The sequence below is a fragment of the Vombatus ursinus genome, unplaced genomic scaffold (genome assembly GCF_900497805.2).
Source record: "Vombatus ursinus unplaced genomic scaffold, bare-nosed wombat genome assembly UNPS02005459.1, whole genome shotgun sequence".
NCBI classification, from domain to species: Eukaryota; Metazoa; Chordata; class Mammalia; order Diprotodontia; family Vombatidae; genus Vombatus; species Vombatus ursinus.
The window spans coordinates 12,390,572-12,412,601 of NW_020945237.1; the positions used below are offsets into that span (position 1 = coordinate 12,390,572).

Below are 22,030 nucleotides of genomic sequence, written 5' to 3' on the forward strand. Positions count from 1 at the left end.
GAGAAGGGGGAGGGAGGAGGAGGAGAAGAAGAAGAAGAAAGACAGACTCATGGGTTGATTCAAGTTCAAGAGAAGGCTCTGACCCAGGGACAGGATAACTGGACACTGACCTAGTTTACTTTAAAGGAGGACAAAGGCATATGACTAGAAGGAAGTAAAGGAAGTCAGGTATCTAGAAGCAGTCAGCTGAACAATTTTGAAATACCCAGTGATGATCTTGAATGAAAGCTATGAGTATGAAGAAAAAGGAGTTACTATGAGAGCTCTCCTGAACGAAAAACAAGAATGTGGCAATAAATAGGATAGAGGTCTCATAGGTATTGATAGAGTAAACATGGTGGGCATGTGGTGGCATGATAGTTGGAAAAATCACTCAGGATAAGGAGTGATCTTGACTGCCAAAAGGCAAAGTAAAACCAAGAGACATCATCTAGTGAGATTATCACGAATCTGAACCAGTTACTGGGATATGGAAAGGTCGGAAACAGACATCAAGAGGAACCAGAAGAGAGGAGACCTTAAGGAAAGTCCCACTGTATGTATCAAAAGCATGATCCAGGAATATGAAGTTGAAAAAGAAGAGAGAGAACTGCAATGTGTAGACAAAGATGAGTCTAGCATCAGTTTCTTGAAAACTAAGGTATTTAGGAACTATTTATAAAACTCCCAAAATAATCTTCCTAAAACAGATGTAATCACATCATTTTCCTACTCAAAAAATCTTTAGTGGTCCTTTATTGCTTCTAGAATAAAGTATCTAAAACTTCTCATCATCTGGCACTAGCCTACCTTCACAACATAGTTCACATATGTTTTCCCTGTCACATACACTATATTACAATAAAACTGGCCTACTTTTGATTCCATGGACTTAGCTTTCCATCTCTTGCCTCCACACATTTAGCACAGGATTATATCTTACTAAAACAGCTAGGTGTTGCGGTGGATAGAGTGCTGGGCTGGGAGTCAGGAAGACTCATCTTTCTGAGTTCAAATCTGGCTACAGACACCTATAAGCTACGTGACCCTGGGCAAGTCTCTTAACCTTGTTTGCCTCAGTTTCCTCATCTGTAAAATGAACTGGAGAAGGAAATGGCAAACCACTCCAATATTTCTGCCAAGAAAACCCCAAATTGGGTTACAAAGACTCAAACACAGCTGAAAAATGACTGAATGACATCCTACTGGGAATGAATTCTGTCTTTATCACTTCTTAGAACTCTTAGCTTCCTTCAAAGCTCAGTTCAGGTGCTGAGTTATTCATGCTTGGCACCCTCAGGTTTTTTGGTATATACTTCAAATCAAGTCAACATTTATGAAGCACCTACTGTGTGTCAGGCACAAAAAGTCAGACAGGACTGAAACATCTCAAAAACAACAGCAACATGTGCCAGGAATTTGTGCTAAGTGTTTGGGATATGAAAAAAGGGCACAACAAAAAAAACCAAGTAAACAAAACAAGTCCCTGCTCTCAAGATGTCCGAAATGTAATGGGGGAGGCAACGTTACAAACAACTTTGTACAACGATATAAGCAGGATAGATTGCAGGGAGTGTCAGAGTAAAGGCCGCAAGATTAAGGAGGATAGCAAAGGCTTCTTGCAGAAGATGGGACTTTAGCAGAGATTTAAAGGAAGACAGGGAAGACAGGAGATGGAGATGAGGGGAAAAAGAGATCCAGGTTTAGGGACAGACAATGAAGATGCCCAGAGGGTAGTGTGTGAGGAACAGATCCAACGTTACTGGATCACAGATTACTAGGTGGGGAGAAAGGTGTAAGACTGGAGGGGGCAGCTAGGTGGCGCAGTGGATAGAGTTCTGGTCTTGGAGTCAGGAGATCTTGAGTTCAAATCTGCCCTTCTGACATTTGACACTTAACTAGCTGTATGACCCTGGGCAAGTCACTTAACCCTGATTGCCTCACCAAAAAGCAAAAAACAACAACAAAAAAGCCTATAATACTGGAAAGGTAGATGGAAAGGCTCGCTTATTTGTTTACATTGGATCTCCCAGTAGAATATAAGGGACTATTTGCTGTTTTTTATATTTGTATCCTTGGTGACTAGCATCATACATCACATACAGTATGCATATGACATATGTTTGATGACTTGAAGTCTTTTAAATTGATAAACATATCGTGGCAACACTGTACATTAAACAACCCAATCCTGAATTCTGCCTCTGCCACCAATAACCCAATCCATATCGCAACCTGAATATTCAGCTTCTCTATCCGCCCAATGTGCAAAATACCATCAACTACTGTCTTATCATTTCATGTACTACTATACGCATCAAATGAATCCAAGGCTGCGTCATTTCATTAGTACAAGAACTACCAGTACAGGAACTCCCTTCACCAGAGGAGAGCACAATTCACCTATGAATCGAGAGATAAGTCCTTAGGGGGTGAATGCAGCACGCACAAGTTCAGTGACTCAAATAAGGTTGCAAAGCTATCAAACATCAGAAGCAGAATTTGAACTAGGCCTTCTGACTCTAAGCCCAGTAATCTAACCACTATGCTACGGTTCTCCCAATTAGGAAGACAAAAAGAATCTTTGGTGTTATTACATTACATTTTATAATCATATTACGTTACATAATCATAAATCAGATGTAACAAATAACAGTAGATTCTATCCATGAAGTAAATGCCTGTTGGTTAACTGATTCATTGATGGACCTGAGGACTTTTGCCTCTCTCTAGAGGCAGTTAGGTGGTACAATGGATAGAGCACAGCTGGGCCTGGAGTCAGGTAAATCTGGCCTCAGACATTTACCTACCGGGGGTGGGGAACCTGTGGCCCTCTAGGTCCTCAATGGCGGCCCTTTGACTGTTTGGATTCAGTTAAAGGGCTGCACTCGAGGACCTAGAGGGCCACATGTGGCCTCAAGGCCACAGGTTCCCCACCCTTGCCTAAGCAAGTCACTTAATCACTTCCAGCCTTGATTTCCTCATTTGTGAAAGGCACATAATACATTCACCTAACTTCTAAGATTAGGCTCAAATGAAATGATATTTGTAAAGTGCTTAGCATAGCACCTAGCACATAGAAGATGCTTAATAAAATGCTGCTTTCTTTCCTAATTTCTTTAATTTCAAAAAATCTATAACCTCTAGGGAAAAATAATGGACTCCTTTGTTTCGCATTTAAGCCCTCGGCAATCTGGTTCCAATCTATTTTTCCTGACTACACTGATTTCACATTATTTTCCTACAAAGTTGCAGTTAAATTGGCTTACCTGCCCTTCTCTAAACACAACATTCAATCTCCCACACACTTAAAATGCCCTCTCTCCTCATCACCATTACCTGTAATTCCTAGCCTCCCTCCAGGTTCAGCTCATCTATGAGAGGTTACAGGAATCCTACACTGCTGGTGTTAATGTGTCCCTCTCTCCCCCAAATACTTTGTTTTTATTTTGACTACTGTTGGGTTAAATTAGTTGTGTAAATATCATAATCCCTGCCTCCAACCCCCAGCAACACAGCAAGAACGTAAACTCTCTGAAGGCATCAGGATATGTTGCTTTTCTTTTCTTTTTTTTCCCCTTTATCTCCTCAGCACCTACACCACAGAATCTGGCCCACAGTACATGTTTAATATCTCTTTGTTGAATGAACTAATAAATAAATTGCTTTTTCCTAAAACTGCGCACTTCTGAGTTTGTAATTATCACATCTGGCAAAGTAAACATACAATGAAAGCTTTGATCCCAAAATAAATATTAACTTTAGTTCTAAACACTTTCAGAAATGTCTAAAAAACACCAATTTTCTGGAACTACAAAGAACTTTTCATTTTATTAAATTCACTATATTTAACAGTCTCTGATGCCTCCTAGTGGAAGTCATACATAGCTGCAGAAAAAAACAATCCCTAAAACTGTACAACAAATTGGAGTAAAACAAAATGTTGTTTTAGTCCTATTTTCCTAACAAACTTAAAATTTCCTCATGAAAACATAAAAACCAAGAAACTCAAACTGAACATCCTGAAATTTATTGTAATATATTTTGTAAGCAAAAGGGCATTTAATTTCACAACCTATAATTCTAAGTCTCTCCTATATTAAGCTGTAACAGATAACAATTTATAAGTCCATAGTTCTTTACCGGGAATCTACAGACCATCAAGAGATCCATGGATAGATTTCAGGGTGTTAGCGAACTTGCATGAGAAAAAAAAATACATCTTTATTTTCACCAAGCTCTATCTGAAATTTTAAAATTTCCTCCAATTATGTTTTAAAAAAAAAACCAAGATAACATTCAGAAATGATGTGCAGAGACTTCACTATACTACCAAAAGGCTCTGTCACACAAAAACGGTTGAGGACTTCTGATTTATATCAAGGTCAGCTGAAGTCATCATTAAAAAATATCAGTTTTAATTCACAAATCCTGAACTCTGTAGGATATAAATGTATTTAGCACCTTTTGATGCAATTCTAATGGATGAGCCTTTTTCTAAAAATATAATTCCAACTCATTTTTTATTAAAGTCAATAAGAAACTAAGATTGTTTCATATGCTCATCCGCATGTGTTAATACTTCTATCTGTGCAACTTAGAATGATAGGTGGATGTTTCTGAGAAAAGCTCTAAAGAACTATTAGCAAACTAATAAATTATCCTTCGTTGACACTTCAAACAAGCAAATTGTTCCTTTCTTTATCTAGAAGATTACACCTTGTTTACTATTAGGCATCAGGTTTGAAAAGAAATGAAGGGGACTGCACTTCACAGATATGTATGAGTTTCACAAGTCTAGCATTCCATAACAGCAAATCAAGATCAATCCTCATTGCCTTCCCTTGGAAAAACCAGGGAGCAAGATGGTATACTTTTCTTAGACAAGCTGACATTAAACTTTCAAAGTTAAATATGAATAAGAATTTAATTTATGGCTTTGACTGGTAACGTGAATGTCAGCTGACTCAGATGCATAAGGGTATACATAGCAATGACAGTAAAATTTGTCCCTATCATGTAAGCTCCTTGAGGGCAGGAACTGTCTCTCTATGTTTCTGTATGCACAGTGCCTAGCACATGACAAGAGTTTACTAAATGCTTATTGATGGCTCTTACGAATATGCCCCTACAGCTGATAACAAATTTAACCCGTGAATGTTGTATAATATTACATTCTCCTTAAAATAATTGAAACCCAACCTCTTTCTGTTTTATGCCCAGATTCCTCCAAACCCTGTTTCTGACCAAAATAATATAATTAAATGTACTTTTATTTGAATTTTTATGTAAAAGAATTTCGGCACCCTAGAACAAAACCCAGGTCACAAGAATGTATGACATAGAGTAAAGTACTGGGGATGGTTTAATGGTTGTTTGGAGGCCAAAAAAAAAAAAAAAAACTGAAGCAGAAGGTTCAAGGAAAAGCATTTTATTGATTTTTATAAGGATTGCTATGAATCAGGAATAAATGCATGGAATTGAAAAAGAGGCAAGAAGTCAATAACATGTAAAAGTATGGAATTCCACATCTGTGGGCTTAGAGGAAATGACATGACAATGTGGTTTCAGTGGGTTGACACTAAGATCTAATTTAGGGTCTGTCAACAGTTCTTTATGTTTCATTTCCTGCATTGTAATAATAATAATTGTGGGTATTTCTATAGGCTAGAGACTTGCAGTGAACTATGTATACAATTGTTCATGTGTGTGATCCTCAAAACCCATGAAATAGATACAGCAAGGATATAGTAAGCATCTACTTTGTTCCAGGCATGTGGTAGATGCTGGATATATAAAGAAAAAGAAAGAGACAGAAACAGAAGACAGACAGAGAGGGGAGATGGAGGAGGAGGGAAAGGGAGGAAGAGGGAAGAAGAGAGAAGGAAGATGTGGAGAAAGAGAGGAACACGGGCAGGAGAGAAGGGAGAAGGGTGGGAAGGGAGGAAAAAAAGGAAGCAAGGGAGGGAGAGAGGAAGGAAGAAGGAAGGAAGGGAGGGAGGAAGGAAGGAAGGAAGGAAGGAAGGAAGGGAGGAAGGAAGGAAGGAAGGAAGGGAGGGAGGAAGGGAGGAAGGGAGGGAGGAAAGGAGGGAGGAAAGGAGGGAGGAAAGGAGGGAGGAAGAGAGATAGGGAAGAAGAGAGAATTTCCAGATTTCTGCCCTCAAATGGGTTTATATTAACCATGAATGAATGAACCTAAAATAAGTATACCATTACAAGTAGTCTCTCCTATATTAATCTGAAATATAGCAAGGACACAGTAAATATAAACGTATTATTGGATACAATTATAATGGAAGTGGTGGGTGGTTTTTTTTTTTAAGAGAAGAAAATTGCAACTTGTGCTAGGTTAAAATTTAGAGGAAGTCAAATAGTTTGCACGCACAGCTGGGGTGGATGATACCCTTATCTGGGAAAATGGGAATGACAAGAGACTGTTTCAGAATGAAGACCTACAGAACAAGAGCAAATTAACAAATTATCCCTTGCTGACACTTCAGACAAATAAGCTAATTGTTCATTTGCAGATGACAAACTGATGCTTGTGGGAGCCCTCCTGACTTGCAAGATTTCTGAAACCTTTACAATGACCCAAGCACTGCTTTAGGGGAGAGGGATCTGTGTACAAGGAACGATATAATTCTTACTTGCAAGAAGCTTCTAACAGACTGGCTAGGCCTTGTGCAAAAAGTCAGATAGGCTGAGTGATCTGCCCAAGGTCACAGAAGGAGTGACAAAGCTAACATGTGAATTCCTGGTTTCTTTCATTTGGTTTCTTTCATTCCAAATCTAGTCCTCTTCACCAAAACTAGTAACAGTATGTTCTAAAGCGGAGGGTGTCTAACTTTATTTTTGAAGAGTCTGGAGTTATTACATATAAACAATGATAATGGGACTTTGAATCCATGATCATGGCAGTCCAAGGCAAGGATTCCCTATCTGTGCCATGTATCTTCATCCAACACACATTTTTTATCTTATTCTTTTTCTCTTTTAAAAATATGCTTTATAACAACAACAAAAAAAAAAAAAAGATAATAAGCTTGAGGTCAAGTAAAAGAGCTCAACTAAGTGACTATTTCCTTGGAAAGTTGGCCCAAGGTTATCTCAGGGAAAAAAATGGCTCTCAGAGCCCCATAACACAACTCCTGGTAGCTATAATGAAAACTAGAAATACTTTTTTTAAGGGTCTGAATGTTCTAAATGACTAAAGAAAGAGGCAAAACCAATGAATCCATATTGGTATATATCAGAAATATTTGAGTAAGGAATTAAAAAAAAAAACGTTCCCATTGTGTACCTCTAAATATACTGGTTTGTTCCTTCACAAATTTGCCATCATGGATTAAAACAAACAAGCAGCAACATGAGGAAAGAAGTAAAATGAGCATCTACAGAGATTCATATTGATATTTCATTTATATAATAATACAGTGAGACAGTTTAAAAAATTAGAAGGCAAAGGAAAGAAAAGAAGCAAAATGGGAATCGTTTCTCTGAAAAACAGGGTCTTTGTACTTTAAAAATAATTTTTTCTATCAGACACCAAAAGTCTAAGGGGAATTATTATTCAAAAATGATTGTCTTGTGATGATTTATGCAAGGAAATCGATATTTTGAATCAAATTAGTTATCAAGAAAGAAGTAAACACACATGGGGCAAAGTGCAGGGAGAATAGAGTAATATCTGTATTACAAATGACCAGTCAGTCTCTCATGTAATAAAAACCAACTTACATCACTGAGCATTTTGCTGGTTTTCAAAGCATGGTCTAAAAATAGGCTTGGGAGATAGGAAACTGGATCATGGATCATCTGAGCATCTTTCTTGTACTGCACCTATAAAATAATATAGAACAAAATGCAATCCAGCAGAAGACACAGTAAGCTCTATTTTAAAAGCAAAATATGACAATAATTGTGTTGGCAAGTGGCCTGATTAATTCCAAGTGGCCACTAGATGGTGCTCATTCACTTCTGAACAAGTAGAAAATTCAATTATACAACCATTTCCATTTTCAGATGCTGAAAAAACGTTTTGATAGGCACTCCAATTGTTCATAAAAAACAAGGGAGCAAAGTTAATTGAGTCACTTTTTTTTTTTCAAGAAATCACTGCTTTTCAAAATCAAAAAAAAAGAATAAAATGTATAACTTAATTCCTCCAAACCAATCCTTTAGTGTTTGACTTATGATTTGTGAGAACATTATTTAATCTTCTACTGACCTTGAGTTCACATGAAAATTTATAAAAATGTTATTTTTTTTTTAAAAAAAAGAATCAGTATTCTTTATGATCTTTTCCCTTTGCAGAATATTTCACATTGATTGCTTGGGAGGGAGGAAAGTGGAATGAATCTAATCTATTCTAGGAAGTCCTCAATAACCTGCATTTATTAGATCTTGTCTTTATTTTCACTATACTTTTATTTAATAAGATCTGAAAAAAAGATAATGAAATAAGAACAACAACAAAAAAAGAAACTCAAGATTCCTAATGCTATGGAAGATAAGAATAGCAACTTGTAGCTATAAATATAAATTACAAGAACACGTCCTTCCTATGGGATTATCCATGAAATCAAGATCCCCTAATTCCTGAAGGACTTGCCTTGAGTTAAAGGTTGAAATGGTTTAACAAAACATTATTCAATAATTTAAAGATTTTTTTTCAATAAAACATTTATGTTCAACTGAAGCAAAATGCGTGTTTTTTTTCTAATTATGGGGCATAGTTAGGAATGTGAAGCAAAAGAAAAGCCTAAAAATAGGTATTTTAGGAGGTAAATGTTTTCTAATTAATTATAAAAATAATTTGGAATCTATTTTTTTTTAATAAAAGACATTGAGGACTCAGTTTGTGGACTACAGAGTGAAGGACTGTCAGTTACATGGAAAATTTGTACTACGCGCCAGCCTTCTTTTTTTTTTTTTTTTTTTTGTTTATTACAAGATTTTGGATATATTCCTGAAAAGTTGCATCTAAATGTAATTGTTTTAATTTTATTGTATTTTCACACTGACTTACATTATTATTTTAAAGAAATATAAAGAGCTTATCCATTTGTGACAGTCATTTGGCCATTATTTTTTGCTTATGAAAACCAATAGTTACGAATGCAGAATACAGGTTTCTTTTTTCTTTCCCCCATAATAAAGATATTTAATGAACAGAGACTTGGCCTCACTCAGAGACCTGATCTAGTACAGCCTTTGATCCAGCCTAGCTATATGACAATCTATGAGCCATTTAACCCCTCAATGTCCCCAAGCAACTCTTTAAGTGTGTAAGCTATGAAGTAGGTGTTGACCTGCATCAGTGGATGGAGTGGAAACATTGAGAGTTCCCTACATAGATGACACCACGAGTCTGGAAAAAGAACAGGGATGAGAAAGGAGAGGGGAGGGAAGAATGAAAATAAATGGAAGGAGAAGGGGAAAGAGGGATGGAAAAGGGAAAAGAAAGAAGGAGGCAGAAAGAAATAGGGAAAGAGAAAAGATGATGAATCTGGGTCCATGGTCTGTCTTTTCAAAAAATCAGATTATCATATGGTGGAGCTCAACCAAATGCACAAAGTCATTTTGGTCCCAATCATAATCTAGGATTTTAAAAAAATTGTCAATCTACTAAAGAACTGCCACTATTTGTTTTTTTTTTCTTTCTTTCTTTCTTTCTTTGTCTTACTATTTGGTTTTTGCTTTTAACTCTTTGCTGTTTAGCCCTGACATTGTTTGGAAAAGAAAGCAACTAACTTCAAAGAGAATAAAGGCCAATGAAAATCAGCATGTGTGTATGTGTGTGTGTGTGCACACACACATATGTACACACACATACATACACACATATGTATTGTAGATATATATATGTATATACACACACAAATAAATGAAGAACCAAATCACATTTATTTTTTTTTCCTTAAAATGTTATTTAAAAATCACTGCACACAATCCTTTTCAACAAAAAAAAAAGTCAATTGATTCTCAATACTGAATATAGTAGCAACGGAGAAGACTTTTTTTGGTTTTCTTTTGTTGTTGTTGTTGTTTCTGGTCACACACATACCCTCTATAGATTTCAGGATAATAAAAATAAACAAATGAACTTACATCACTTGCAAGGGTAGCTGCAAACTGACTTTGCCTAAAAGAAGCACTTTCAAGAGGATTATACTGGTGTTTCTTATCCTTCATTTCGTTATCAAATTTTTCTCTGTATTTAACCTGTGGTCAAAAAGAAAAGAAGAATAAAGCACTTCCCTTCACTCTGTAAGAGTATGACAGATTGATAAAGAATGTGGCAATAATACATTTGGATCAATTAAAATAACTTTAGAAATGAATTGCTAAGACTTGAAAGTCTGAGCCATATAAAGCTGTGTCAGACGCAAAGCATCAAAAGTTGCCTTTAACACTGAAGATGATTGCCTTCAGAGACGTGCAGTAGCTGGCATCCTAGCCAGAAGTCAGTCACAAAGCCTATGTGTATATCCAGGCTGACATTTCTCAGGGAATGTTTGTATTTCTGCATTACAATATGCTATAATGACGTGTATACAATACACATTTCTTTACGCCCCTAGATGCCACCAGATAAACATAGGTCAATGAAGATATCCCTGTGTAATTTAATTCATAGAAAAACAGTGAAGTACATGGCAGTTTGAAAAGGTGGTCAATCATCCACTGTTTCTAATGTCCCTTAACACTTTGACATATGTTCTTCTGCCATCAACTGTGGGGTTAAATAAATTAGCCTCAGTTAATAATTCCACATTTAAATTCTCAACAAATTGTTTGCCCGTGGCTTTGGACATTTATTGTTGCAGCTGCACACACAATGCTGAGATTTCTACTATTTAACCCATGTTATTTATTTTGGAGCTACTAAGTGGAATTACAAATAGCCCAAAGGGCAAGGGAAAGACTTCAGTGAATTGTAACATATTACCAGGATGACTTGGAAACAAGTGACATGAAAGACATTACAAAGGTTGTACATGGCTAGAGATGGGATGTTCATATAGCAGAAACTAACCAAGATAGATGGATAGCCCCAGTAATACACGGGAAACCCCCCAGCTGATGAAAGACTAAGAGGAGGGTCTCTAAGGAAGACCTATGAAAAGTCATTCTCAAGAACAGCCCATGCTACTACAGGGAGAAAATGGCTGCTTCCAATAGCCCTAATGGAGGCTCCAGTTTCCTTCTCACTCTGAGCTACCTTATGAGACACATGCTAGCTATGGGACCAAAGGTAAACTACTCCACCTCTCTCAGTGTGCCTAGGCACAGAGAAGTCACTGTTCTACTTTATTAGAGAATACTAGGAGTTCAGCACTAATGAAATCACAAGTCTGGACCAAAAAAAAAGAAAAATCACAAGGTTGATATGTGATGGGCCCGGAATTGGGAAGACCTCAGTCCAAATCTTGCCTCAGACACTTACTAGCTATGTGACATGGACAAGTCATTTAGCCTCTGTCTGCCTCAGTTTCCTCAGTGGTAACATAGGAATAATAATGGTACTTACTTCTCAAAATTGTGAAGCTTAAATAAGATTACAAATATTAATTTGTAAAGCACTTAGTATAGTGCCTGGCACATAATAGCTGCTTAATAAATGCTTGTTCCCTTCTTTTCTTCTTTCTGTCGTACTTGTCCAACAACAATAATACCACATATTTTTCTTCATACGTTTAACGTATCTGTTCTGCAGTATTTGTTGTTATTTATTTTGGAAAGTAATTTTAGTGTAAATAACTTTCATTCTCACTGAGCATATGCCAAGAAATAGTCATCCAAAACAGAGATATCGCTAGCAACATTTCTGGGTGGGCTTTCGATAATCTTGGTAGGCACATTAAATTACAGGCTGTTCAGAAATTCTTTTTTCTTTTTTTTTTTTTTTTTGACATTTTATGGCTTTTCTATCACATTCCCCATGGCCACTATTTCCTAACATTTTCCATTCTCAAGGCCCCAGCCTCATTCCTAAGCCATATTCTCAATTGGTTTTGCTGGTTACCCCACTGCTATCTTGCCTAGGCAAAGTGAGCTGCTCCTATTATACTCCTCCACCCTTCAGAAATTCATCCTTCTGCTACTCTTACCTCTGAAGAGTGGAGTTTCTGTTCTTGAGCTTTTACCTGGGACCTTATCACTCTGCTCTTTGCCAGGTTCTTACTCCTTCAATGATTCCATTTCTCTTACATCTTCATTCTCTCATTGTGTGCTGACTCCTTCTTTGCAGCCTACAACTACGGCTCTAGGGTAACCCTATTCTGAATATCCGATGCAACATTTCCACCACTTTTCTTCCTTTCAAAATGCAAGCATTGCCTAGAGCTCTGTGCTTGGATCTCTTCTCTTCTCTTTCCACATTTTATCCCTTCTTAACCTCATCCACTCCCACAGCTCTATTCATCACCACAAAGTAGATGAATGAAGGCTACATTCATTCCCTTTAGCCTTGACTTCTACACTTCGGCAGATGGCTAATAGCCTACTCAACACCAGCATATCAAAGTACCAGCGTCTCAAAGTCAACATTTCCCAAATAGAACAAATTGTCTATTCTACTCTTCTTTTTGACTCTTATCTGTCTATTAATGGCACCAACATTTTTCCTATGCTCAAAACCAAGAAGTTATTCTTAATAGACCTCCTACCTCTCACATCCCACCCCTATAATCCAGGGCCCTCCTGGGCCTCCTCCTTTTCTCTAATTTCTCAGTGACCTCATCAACTTCCATGGGTTCAACCATCATTTCTATGGCAAAGACACCCAAAACTAAATATACAACTCTCATCTCTCTTCTGAGCTTCAATTTTGCTTCCATCAATTGCCTCCTGGAATCAACCCAAGGAATCTTACACTCAACGTGTCTAAAACAGAACTCAGTATTTTTTCCCCTAAGTCTACTCCTGCTGCAAATGTGCCTGTTTCCATCAAAAGTACCACCATATTTCAATTCACTCAGATTTACAAAATTGGAGTGATCCTTGACTTTTTTTCTCTCTCTTATCAATGTCAAGTTGCAATACTTTTCCTTCACAATATCTCATGAATCCATTACCTTTTCTCTATTCAAACTACAAACACCCTCATTCATGACCTAATCACCTCTCTCCTAAATTATTTCAATACCTTTTTAATTGGTCTCCTTGCCTCAAATCTTTTCCCTCTCCAATACATCTTTCTTACACTTGCCAACTTGGTGCTTCTAAAGCACAATTCTATTTGTTCTTCTATTTTTCATTGGGGAAGAAGGTAGTTGAAAGAAGAAAAAAAATACTTTATTAAGTAAGATCAATTTAATAATATTTTTTAAAAAAGAAACTGATCTGATATAAAGAGATAAGGAGTAGTATTGGGTATTAAGAAAATATATTGGGGCAGCTAGGTGGAACAGCGGATAGTGCACCGGCCCTGAAGTCAGGAGGACCTGAGTTCAAATATGGCCTCAGACCAAACACTTGACACTTATTAGCTGTGTGACCCTGGGCAAGTCACTTAACCCCAATTGCCTAAAACAAAAACAAAAACAAAAAAAAAAAGAAAAGAAAATATATCCCTGTGTGAATTTCGAATATTCCAAGAGCAAAAGTATAGTGTATTTATTTCTTGGTTTTTGTACTTGGATAGAGAGACAGAGAATAATCTTTATAAAGAACTACCAACCACCCAGGTATAGATCATCAGATTTGATATCAGATATGTTAATAAAAAAAAAAAACCTGGGAAGCAAAATCTAAAAATGAGAGGGAATTTCAACCAAACTATCTCAACATGGATTGGAAATTAAAATATGAAAACATACTTATCTGATGAATTGCTTATTTGCCTTTCTGATAATTTTCTTTACACAGTAATAGAAGCAACAAACATTGCTATCTTGGATTTCATTCTTACCCCCCAACAAAAAAAATTAGCTGATAGCATGAAAATGACAAAAAAAAACTTTGGGAAAAAAGCAACCATTTGATTTTTGTTTTAACATTTATTAAAAAGGAATCGAAGCCCAGGACAAGAAAGAAGATATCACAAGAAAGCAGGTGGTCTAAAGTATTCAAATACCCTAGCCCAGAAAAAGTGCATATGTGACAGTAGAATCAAAGCTGGCAGTCTTTGAAAAGAATGGGACAGATGTCAGAAGTCCAGTAAGGAACAATTGTGTCATTTTTTTTTAAATCCAGTATGCTGCACCACTTCTTATCCTGATCCTTTATCTATCACTAAGGGACTTGAGATTATTGTTGATTGTGTAATCAAGATCTTCAACAAAATCCAGAAATCATTCAAAAGAGTTTTGCCTAATTCTTCACACAGGAATAACCAAATATATAAAACAAAATTCTAATACGTAACTAGATAGATAACCTATGGATCCTATCTATCACCAAGTATGTGTATCTTGAATAGACATTACAAATGGACAACAAGTTAGGCCCAAAAGTGGTCAGAAGGAAGAAAGGAGGCTGGATCGCCTTTAGGAAGTCACAAAAATTAGTTTCCAAGAATCTCTGTGAAACAAAGGCCCATGTTTTTAATGCCAGTATTCTTCTATGGAAAGCCAATATAATAGGGAGCTCTCCTTGGAACAAAGAAGATCTGGATTCACATCCTACCTCTTGGCATTCTGGCTCCATGAACCTGGGCAAGTAATTTAACCTCTCAGTGCTCTAGGCAACTAAAATGATAAATTGAAGAGAGAGTACTGACTTACATTGTAGAGGGAGTTCTTTCAACTGGGAGTTCCCTGTATTGATGAAATCACAGATCTAGTCCATATCCTCTACTTTCTATTCTGCTTGTGAGAGGCAGGATGGTATAGGGATATAGAAAGCTAGCCTCAGAGTCAGGAAGACCTGCTTCAAGTCTTCTCTCTGACCCATAATGGCTATGTAGCCCTTAGTAAGTCACTTGATCTCTTCATGCCCGAGGTAAGACTTTAAAACTAGAAGTTGAAGAGAATATTCCTGCCTACATTGGTAGAGGGAATCCTCTCAGCCAATGAAATCCCAGGTCCATTCTTCCTAAAATGCATGGATGTGACTCATGGAACACTATGGTCTCCAAAGAGCTAAAATTGTGGCTAACATAAAAGGGCAATGAAGAAGCTCATTGTGTTGGTGTGTATAGAATGCAAGACATTACAAACCAGGAATAATGACTGATAAAAGAAAATGGGTTGGACATGAGGAAAGGGCAAGAGATGATCAACGGACAGTCCATGTATTACACTGGCATCCTCATGATGTTGAGAGAACTTTACGAAGGCTCCAACCACCCTGGGTAGACTCCCCATAAAGAACCAATGGGAAAACAGACAAGAGGCACAGAGAATGGGGAGCAAATAAGTGCTATGTGATTGGAATCACATTGGAATCATCAAAAATTCCAAAGAAAGCAAGAATCCATTGGAATACCAGAGCAACTCCCCCCAAAATTCATTTATTTTAAATGTGCTAATTTATATGCAAAGAATCAGAGATTTATAACTGAAAGAGTCCTTCAATACTATTTAGCCCAGCCCCCTTCTTTGTTCAGTGACCTGCCTGAGGTCACACAGGTAGGATGTAACCAAGATGGAATTTGAAGCCAGAATCTCTGACTACAACGCCAGTGAAGTTTCCATTACATAATGCTGCTTATGTTGTCTACCCCATTAGAATGTAAAGGGCAAAGACTTTTTTTTTATTTTTGCCTCTGTAACCCTCAGCACATAGCACAGTGCTTAACATACAGTAGATGCTTAATAAATGTTTATTGATATGTAATTGGAACTCAATATTTGGGTTTAAAATCTGTTTCCTACCCTACTACGTTGTGAATAAATAAATACTATCTGTAGGTGGAATTATTTTCCTGCCTAAACAACGCAGGGAAATATACAGTGTACACCCACTGGTCCTGCTCCCATTTCCACAGCACTGTTCAGGACATTAGCCCCTCTGCAGTTGGTCAAGCATGCCTGAGAATCCTTCTTGCTATATTAGGACAGTACTCCTCACTTAGCTACTTCCCATATATTCTGTAAAACAATCTACAATGTGAGATACAAAGAAAGATGGAAAGATAGCACCCCCGTAATGCCTCTAAACCTAGTCCAATTATTTTGAAAATGGATATACAAAATGGCTTGAGTAATATGGCTTTTTAATCAAATTATAAACATCACATAAAAAAGTTTCACATCCACATCTAACTCTTAAGTAGAAAATGACAAACAATATGATTGTTCTTTAATTGTATTATAAATAGCATGCATAAAGTTCCTTATCCAACTTGATGATTTCTATCCATTGGCAGACAGAACACATTCAATGTAGAAAAGGCACATAGAATCCACACCTTAAAAGTTTGCTAAAGAATACTTATACACAGCCCAAGCAGGTTTTCTGTACAACTGAATGCTTGAAGAAGCCACTGGAATGAACTTCCTACTTATTGGAGGAATGCTGTCATGCTTCAGGACAGACCAGTGTCTTAATTTAAAGGTCTGAGGCACTGCTTCTAAATCAAATGCTTCAAAACCTTCATTACGGAGAGTGTTGGGTTTCACAAACAGATGACATCACCCACTGTTCAGATTTACAAAGGACTTAAGAAAGGCACAATCCTTCAGCAAGGAGGGCAGCCCAGAAATCAGTCACTGTACTTAGAGCATTTATCATGCTCATACAAATACATGGCAGGATCTAAATGGAAAATCCATAATTGAAACTTGACTGTCAATGAAATGTAGAGTAAACAAATAGCAAAATGAAACATAAAATTTATCTACAAGCTATCAACTCCCAGAAATTTAGGATGCAGTTAAAAAATTATAGAAAAATGTAATCAAGAGAAAATAATAATGATTCTAGGCATTCTGCAAATTTACTATTAAAAATGAAATATTAATTTTAAACAAAATAGCAGCTCTGCAGCCATTTCTATAAAAATAATTAACAGCATATAGATTTTGTGCCAATTATGAATGAATAGTACAATTTACAATCAAATTGATTATTATATTTTATAATTAATAAGCTGCATTTAATACTGAGTATTGGTAGTGATTTTTAAACAAGTAGTTTTTATAGAAAAAAAATGATAAGCCTCACCTGGTATCAGCACACAAATGAATGAGATTATTTCAATGAAATGAGGTACAATCAAATTGATTATTATATTTTATAATAAATAACATGTATTTAATACTGAGTATTAGTGATTTTTATTATTAGATTGTATAATTAATACGCTATATTTAATACTGAGTATTAGTAGTGATTTTTGAGTAGCTTTAGTAGCTTTTAAGATTTAAAAAGTAGCATTTATAGAAAAAATTATTATAAGCTTTACTTAGTATCAGCACCCCAATGCATGAGGTTATTTCAATGAAATGAGGACGTCTGGCTGCACAGTGTGGGTCATGTCCGGTGGTGCAGATCATTGCCAAACATTGCTTTCCCATCCTATGCAACTTTCATTCACATCTTCTCATGACTGCCAAACGCTATCCACCTGGCATGCTAGGGACTTCCTCTAGGTTCCAACACTACATGACTCCCAGAATAGGAGAACTCAGTAGTTTTTGTTGGAAGGATCACAAATTTAGTTTCATGTAAGCCAATCTTAAAGTCATGTCACTCTGCTTTCTGGAATTTCTGTGATGTCACTATAGAAGAGGAGGTGTGCTACACAAGACCAAGGCACATATTTCATTATTCTTTATTTGTAGATTGCCATAGCCAATGAATTCAACCCCAAGTGACCAACGTACTGGTGCTGGGTAGTATATTTATGGTAGGGCCCATGAATGATGTACTAACGGGACAATAATGTTTCTATATGGCACATGTAAATACTGAATTAGTTTCATTAAGAGAAGCAGGAAGAATTAAACAAGTGCCCTCAAGTGACTTGACTTTTCTGAAAACACAATCATTTTCCTCTTTCTTACCCCTGGAAATAGAAAGGAAAAGTACCCACCTGGTTGTCTAAAGGCCTGAATATCACACCATTTGCATAGTATATTACAAGAATTTATCATTGAAAAGCCTAACTTTGCTTGGAATTAAAATAAATCAGGCCCAGAAAAACTATGCAATGCAAGACCAGTCTGTAATTCCCAGACCCAAACCTGACGGAACACAATTGAAAGCAGGACCCCACAGGTGTTCTTTCCTCAATCTCTCCTGCACAGAAAATTAAGCTTGTCATTGAAGAAGATATCTAAGTGCTCTACAATGATATTTTTGTGCCACTAGCAAAACTGGTCTACACAGAAAAGGAACAAGTGTTTGCAAGGCTAGGCTAAAAAGAAAATAGACATGTTAGAACAAAGAAATGCTTCTAGGGCATTCCTACCATAGAAAAACGGGAAATGTCAATGCTATCCATGCATTCTGCAATTTGAAATACACTGATAAATTACTTGATACTGAGCAGTAGAGAGAGGTTTTTGTTTTGTTTTGTTTTAGAAGAGGTTCACCTTTTCTCTTTTAGTATTATTTCTTTGTTAGAGAAGCTGATTTTATGTTTCTGAGAGTTTTTTTTCTCCCTTTCTCTGCCTTGAAGTACAGCTCAGTGGAAATTGGCTTGTTTTGCCTGCTCTCTTCTTCTGAGGGTTAAGAGATTCAGAAACTTTCTTGTTTGTTCTACCTAACCAGGAGATCCAAAATACACTAGCAAGACCATTGTCCAAGAGAGCCCTGGGAATTTTTATTGCTCTGTCCAATCTTCTTCAAAGTGCTTTAGTATAGTAGTATATGATTGTAATGGGATATTATTGCACTATAAGAAACAATGAGCAGAATGATTTTCAGAAAAACCCGGGCAGACTTACATGAACTGACAGAGCGAAGTGAGCAGAACCAGGAGAACACTGTACAGAGTAACAGCAATATTACATTATGAGCAACTGTGAATGACTTAGCTATGCTCAGCAATGCAATGATCCAAGACAATTCCAAAGGACTCATGATTAAAAATGCTATTCACCTCCCAAAAAAAGAACCGATGGCATCTGAATATAGATCAAATCATATTATTTTTCACTTTTTCTTTATTTCTTCTGTTCTTTCCTTTTTTCTTTTAGTTCAAGTTTTCTTCCACCAAATGACTAATATGGAAATGTTTTACATGATTGCACATATATAACCTAAATAAGATTGCTTACTGTTTCGGGGATTGGGAAGGGAAGACAAAGAATAGAATTTGGAACTCAAAACTTTAAAAAAAAATGTTAAAAGACGTTTTTACATGTAATTGAGGGATTTTTTTTTTTTTAGCTTTAAAAAGTGCTTTCACCATAAGATACAGTTTCTACTTCTGTCCCATATAGTCTCTCTCTAGGAAAGTATCATTCCCTCTTACTAGCCTGTTCTCTTTTCTGTGTATATGTCTTATCTACCAGAAAGAAATAGAGAAAAAAAATATTTTTATTCTTCTTGGAGTCAAGATTAAGAGATGCAATACTGCAATTAGGTAGATTCAGAACTGTTCAGATGTCCAGACCCAAAGATTATGCAATAACAGCTTTATGATAACTTGAAAGGAGAGCTCTAGGATCTGTGCTTGACCCTGTGCTGTTTAATGTTTTTGTTAATGACCCAGATAAAGGCATAGATTATAATCATATTAAAGTCACAGATGACACAAAGCTATGGAAGACAGATAACACGTTAGGCGAGTCAGGACTGAAAAAGAATATTAACATATACATATAAGTTTAAAACTTTTAAGTTTATACATACAAACTTACACATATAAGTGGTTTTTTCTTTTTTAAATCAACTTCCCAAGTGGGGTTGGTAGAATTAGACAGCAGCTAATTGCAAAAAGATCTGAGAAGGTTAATGTGTGTGGTAAAGCAGTTAATAAAGCCAATGTGATCATACACCACATTAAAAGAGGCATTGTGTCCAAAATGGTGTCTTCATCCTTATTAGAATACATCTGAAGTATGATATTTGGTTTTGGATAGCTCATATTAGGAAATACATTGACAAGTTGGAGAATGTCTAAAGAAAGGCATCCAAGACGACAAAAGACCTGGACATCATTCCTATCATGTGAAGATCATTTTAAGGCACTGGAAATATTTATACAATAGAAGAGAAGACACAGTGGACACCTTATCACTATTTTAGAATGCCTGAATAATCATAATGTGAAAGAAAGACTAGACTAGTTCAGCTTGGCCCCAAAGGGCAAGGTAAAACTTCCTAGTAACTAGAACTATCCAAAAGTGGGTCAAGCTGTGTTAAGAGATAGTGACTTCTTTCTTGCTGGAGGTCTCCAAACAATGGCTGGATGATTACTTTGGGGGTATATTCTTATTCAGATAAGAGCTACAACAGATGATTTCTAAAGTCCCTTCCAACTCTGAATGAAATTCTATGAATCCAAAATGCAAGATTCATGTGATTTTAGCAAGGTGGGCATTCCAGTTCTTTTCATCAACAGAGATGACAACCCTGCACATACTTTAAAATACAGTCTTCGTCAATTTCTATACTCAAAGAAATTCATCATTTTGTGGTTAACTTTGTGGTGATTACCCTCCACAAACTTAGTTAAGAAGGGGTTTGGACAACAGATATGGTTTATCGCTAGGCTTGTATTCTGAGACTTTCTAGTTTGACAAGACTAACCACAGTTTGCTTTCCATGTACATCACTGCCTGCTAAAATACAAGGATCACTTCCACTTGATAATGAGTATAAGAACTATGGAAGGGAAATCATAGCATATGCAAAATGGAAAAAATATATAGAAAAGACAAATTAAAATTATGGAACATATTTGTTAATTTTTTCATTGAGATGAAGGCAATGTGCAACTAGTTTAATCAAGGAACAAATGAGAGAAAAAAAAGAAAAGAAAAGATGACCTACTAAGTACAATATCTTCAAGGAATAAATGTCACCATCTCAATAGCCCACATGCCTATGGTTTCTTTCCTTTACTGTTCCTCAAAGTCAGGCATGGCCTGAGGCAATATTCAGCTAGTAGTGAGATATTTTTCTGTCAGACAAAAGTATCACTGAGGCCCACTGGGTTATGGTTCCTCAAATTAGCTGTAAGAAAAACTTATAAGTTTATTTATAAATGAATCACTGCTTAAGCCCTATTCTAGAAAATGTACATTCCTTAATCGAAGGAAGAATTGTTTTGGTTTTACCTTTTTATCTTCAATACCCAGCATAGTGCCTGACACATCGTTAGTGCTTAATAAATGTTTGTTGATTATCACTATGGTGTGGAGATGACCAAGGGTTTGTTTGAAGGTCCACACCAAAGAAGTACGCATTTTGGGCCCAGGGGTGGACTATAGGTCTATGATCCAAGGACTAGCCTCTCATTCTAGCGCCTTTTCTCTATTAAATCCTAGAGAGTTTAATTTACAGATCTTTCAAAATGTGGAACAATTTTATTCGGTTATCTCTCGTCTTAATCTTCTCATCACTCATTTCTTATTTATTCTTAACATTCCTTTCTCTTGTCTCGTCACTGCCTTCTTATAATCCTCCTTGTCTTATCTTGCCCCATTCTTACTGCTCCTTCTTTACCCCACACTCTTCCAACATTTTTCTCCTATCTCTACATTTATTTGCCTGCAAGGATGACTCTGGCCACATAATTTCTCATCAATGCATAGACGAGATGGAATCTATAATTATAAAATCTTCACTGAAGAAGGGGAAAGTTATATCAACCACCCTTAGTGCTGGCCAATAACTCTTCAACTAAGGATGAGGTGTATTCATTAGATGCTTAAGAGCTGTGGCCCAGCTGTCACTTTTCTTGTGATGCCTCTAGGATATCAGACTATCAAGGCTCTCCGGCAATTTCGCTCAATTCAACAAGAGTTTGTGGAGTACCTACTATGTGTCAGATACCGTGATAAGCAATGCTCCTGCAATGACAAATAGCACCTATTCTTAAAGAGTTTATGTTCTATTTGGGTACTCATGAAAAAAAATGTAAATACAAGAACATCTCATGAAGGGGACTGAACTAAGAAAGAGAAAAGGCAGAGAGTGCAAGAGCAAC

The 22,030-nt window shown here is 36.5% G+C and overlaps 1 protein-coding gene across 1 annotated transcript in view; it reads right to left on the reverse strand.

Annotated features, from left to right (window-relative positions):
- NEBL (nebulette) overlaps nt 1-22,030 on the reverse strand; it is a 151,672-nt gene that overhangs the window by 79,624 nt on the left and 50,018 nt on the right. Inside the window, exons 9-10 of the mRNA XM_027847840.1 lie at nt 10,090-10,203; nt 7,717-7,818 (exon numbers count right to left, since the gene is read on the reverse strand). Of these exons, the coding sequence (XP_027703641.1) occupies nt 7,717-7,818; nt 10,090-10,203 (216 nt within the window). The remainder of the gene's footprint in view (nt 1-7,716; nt 7,819-10,089; nt 10,204-22,030) is intronic.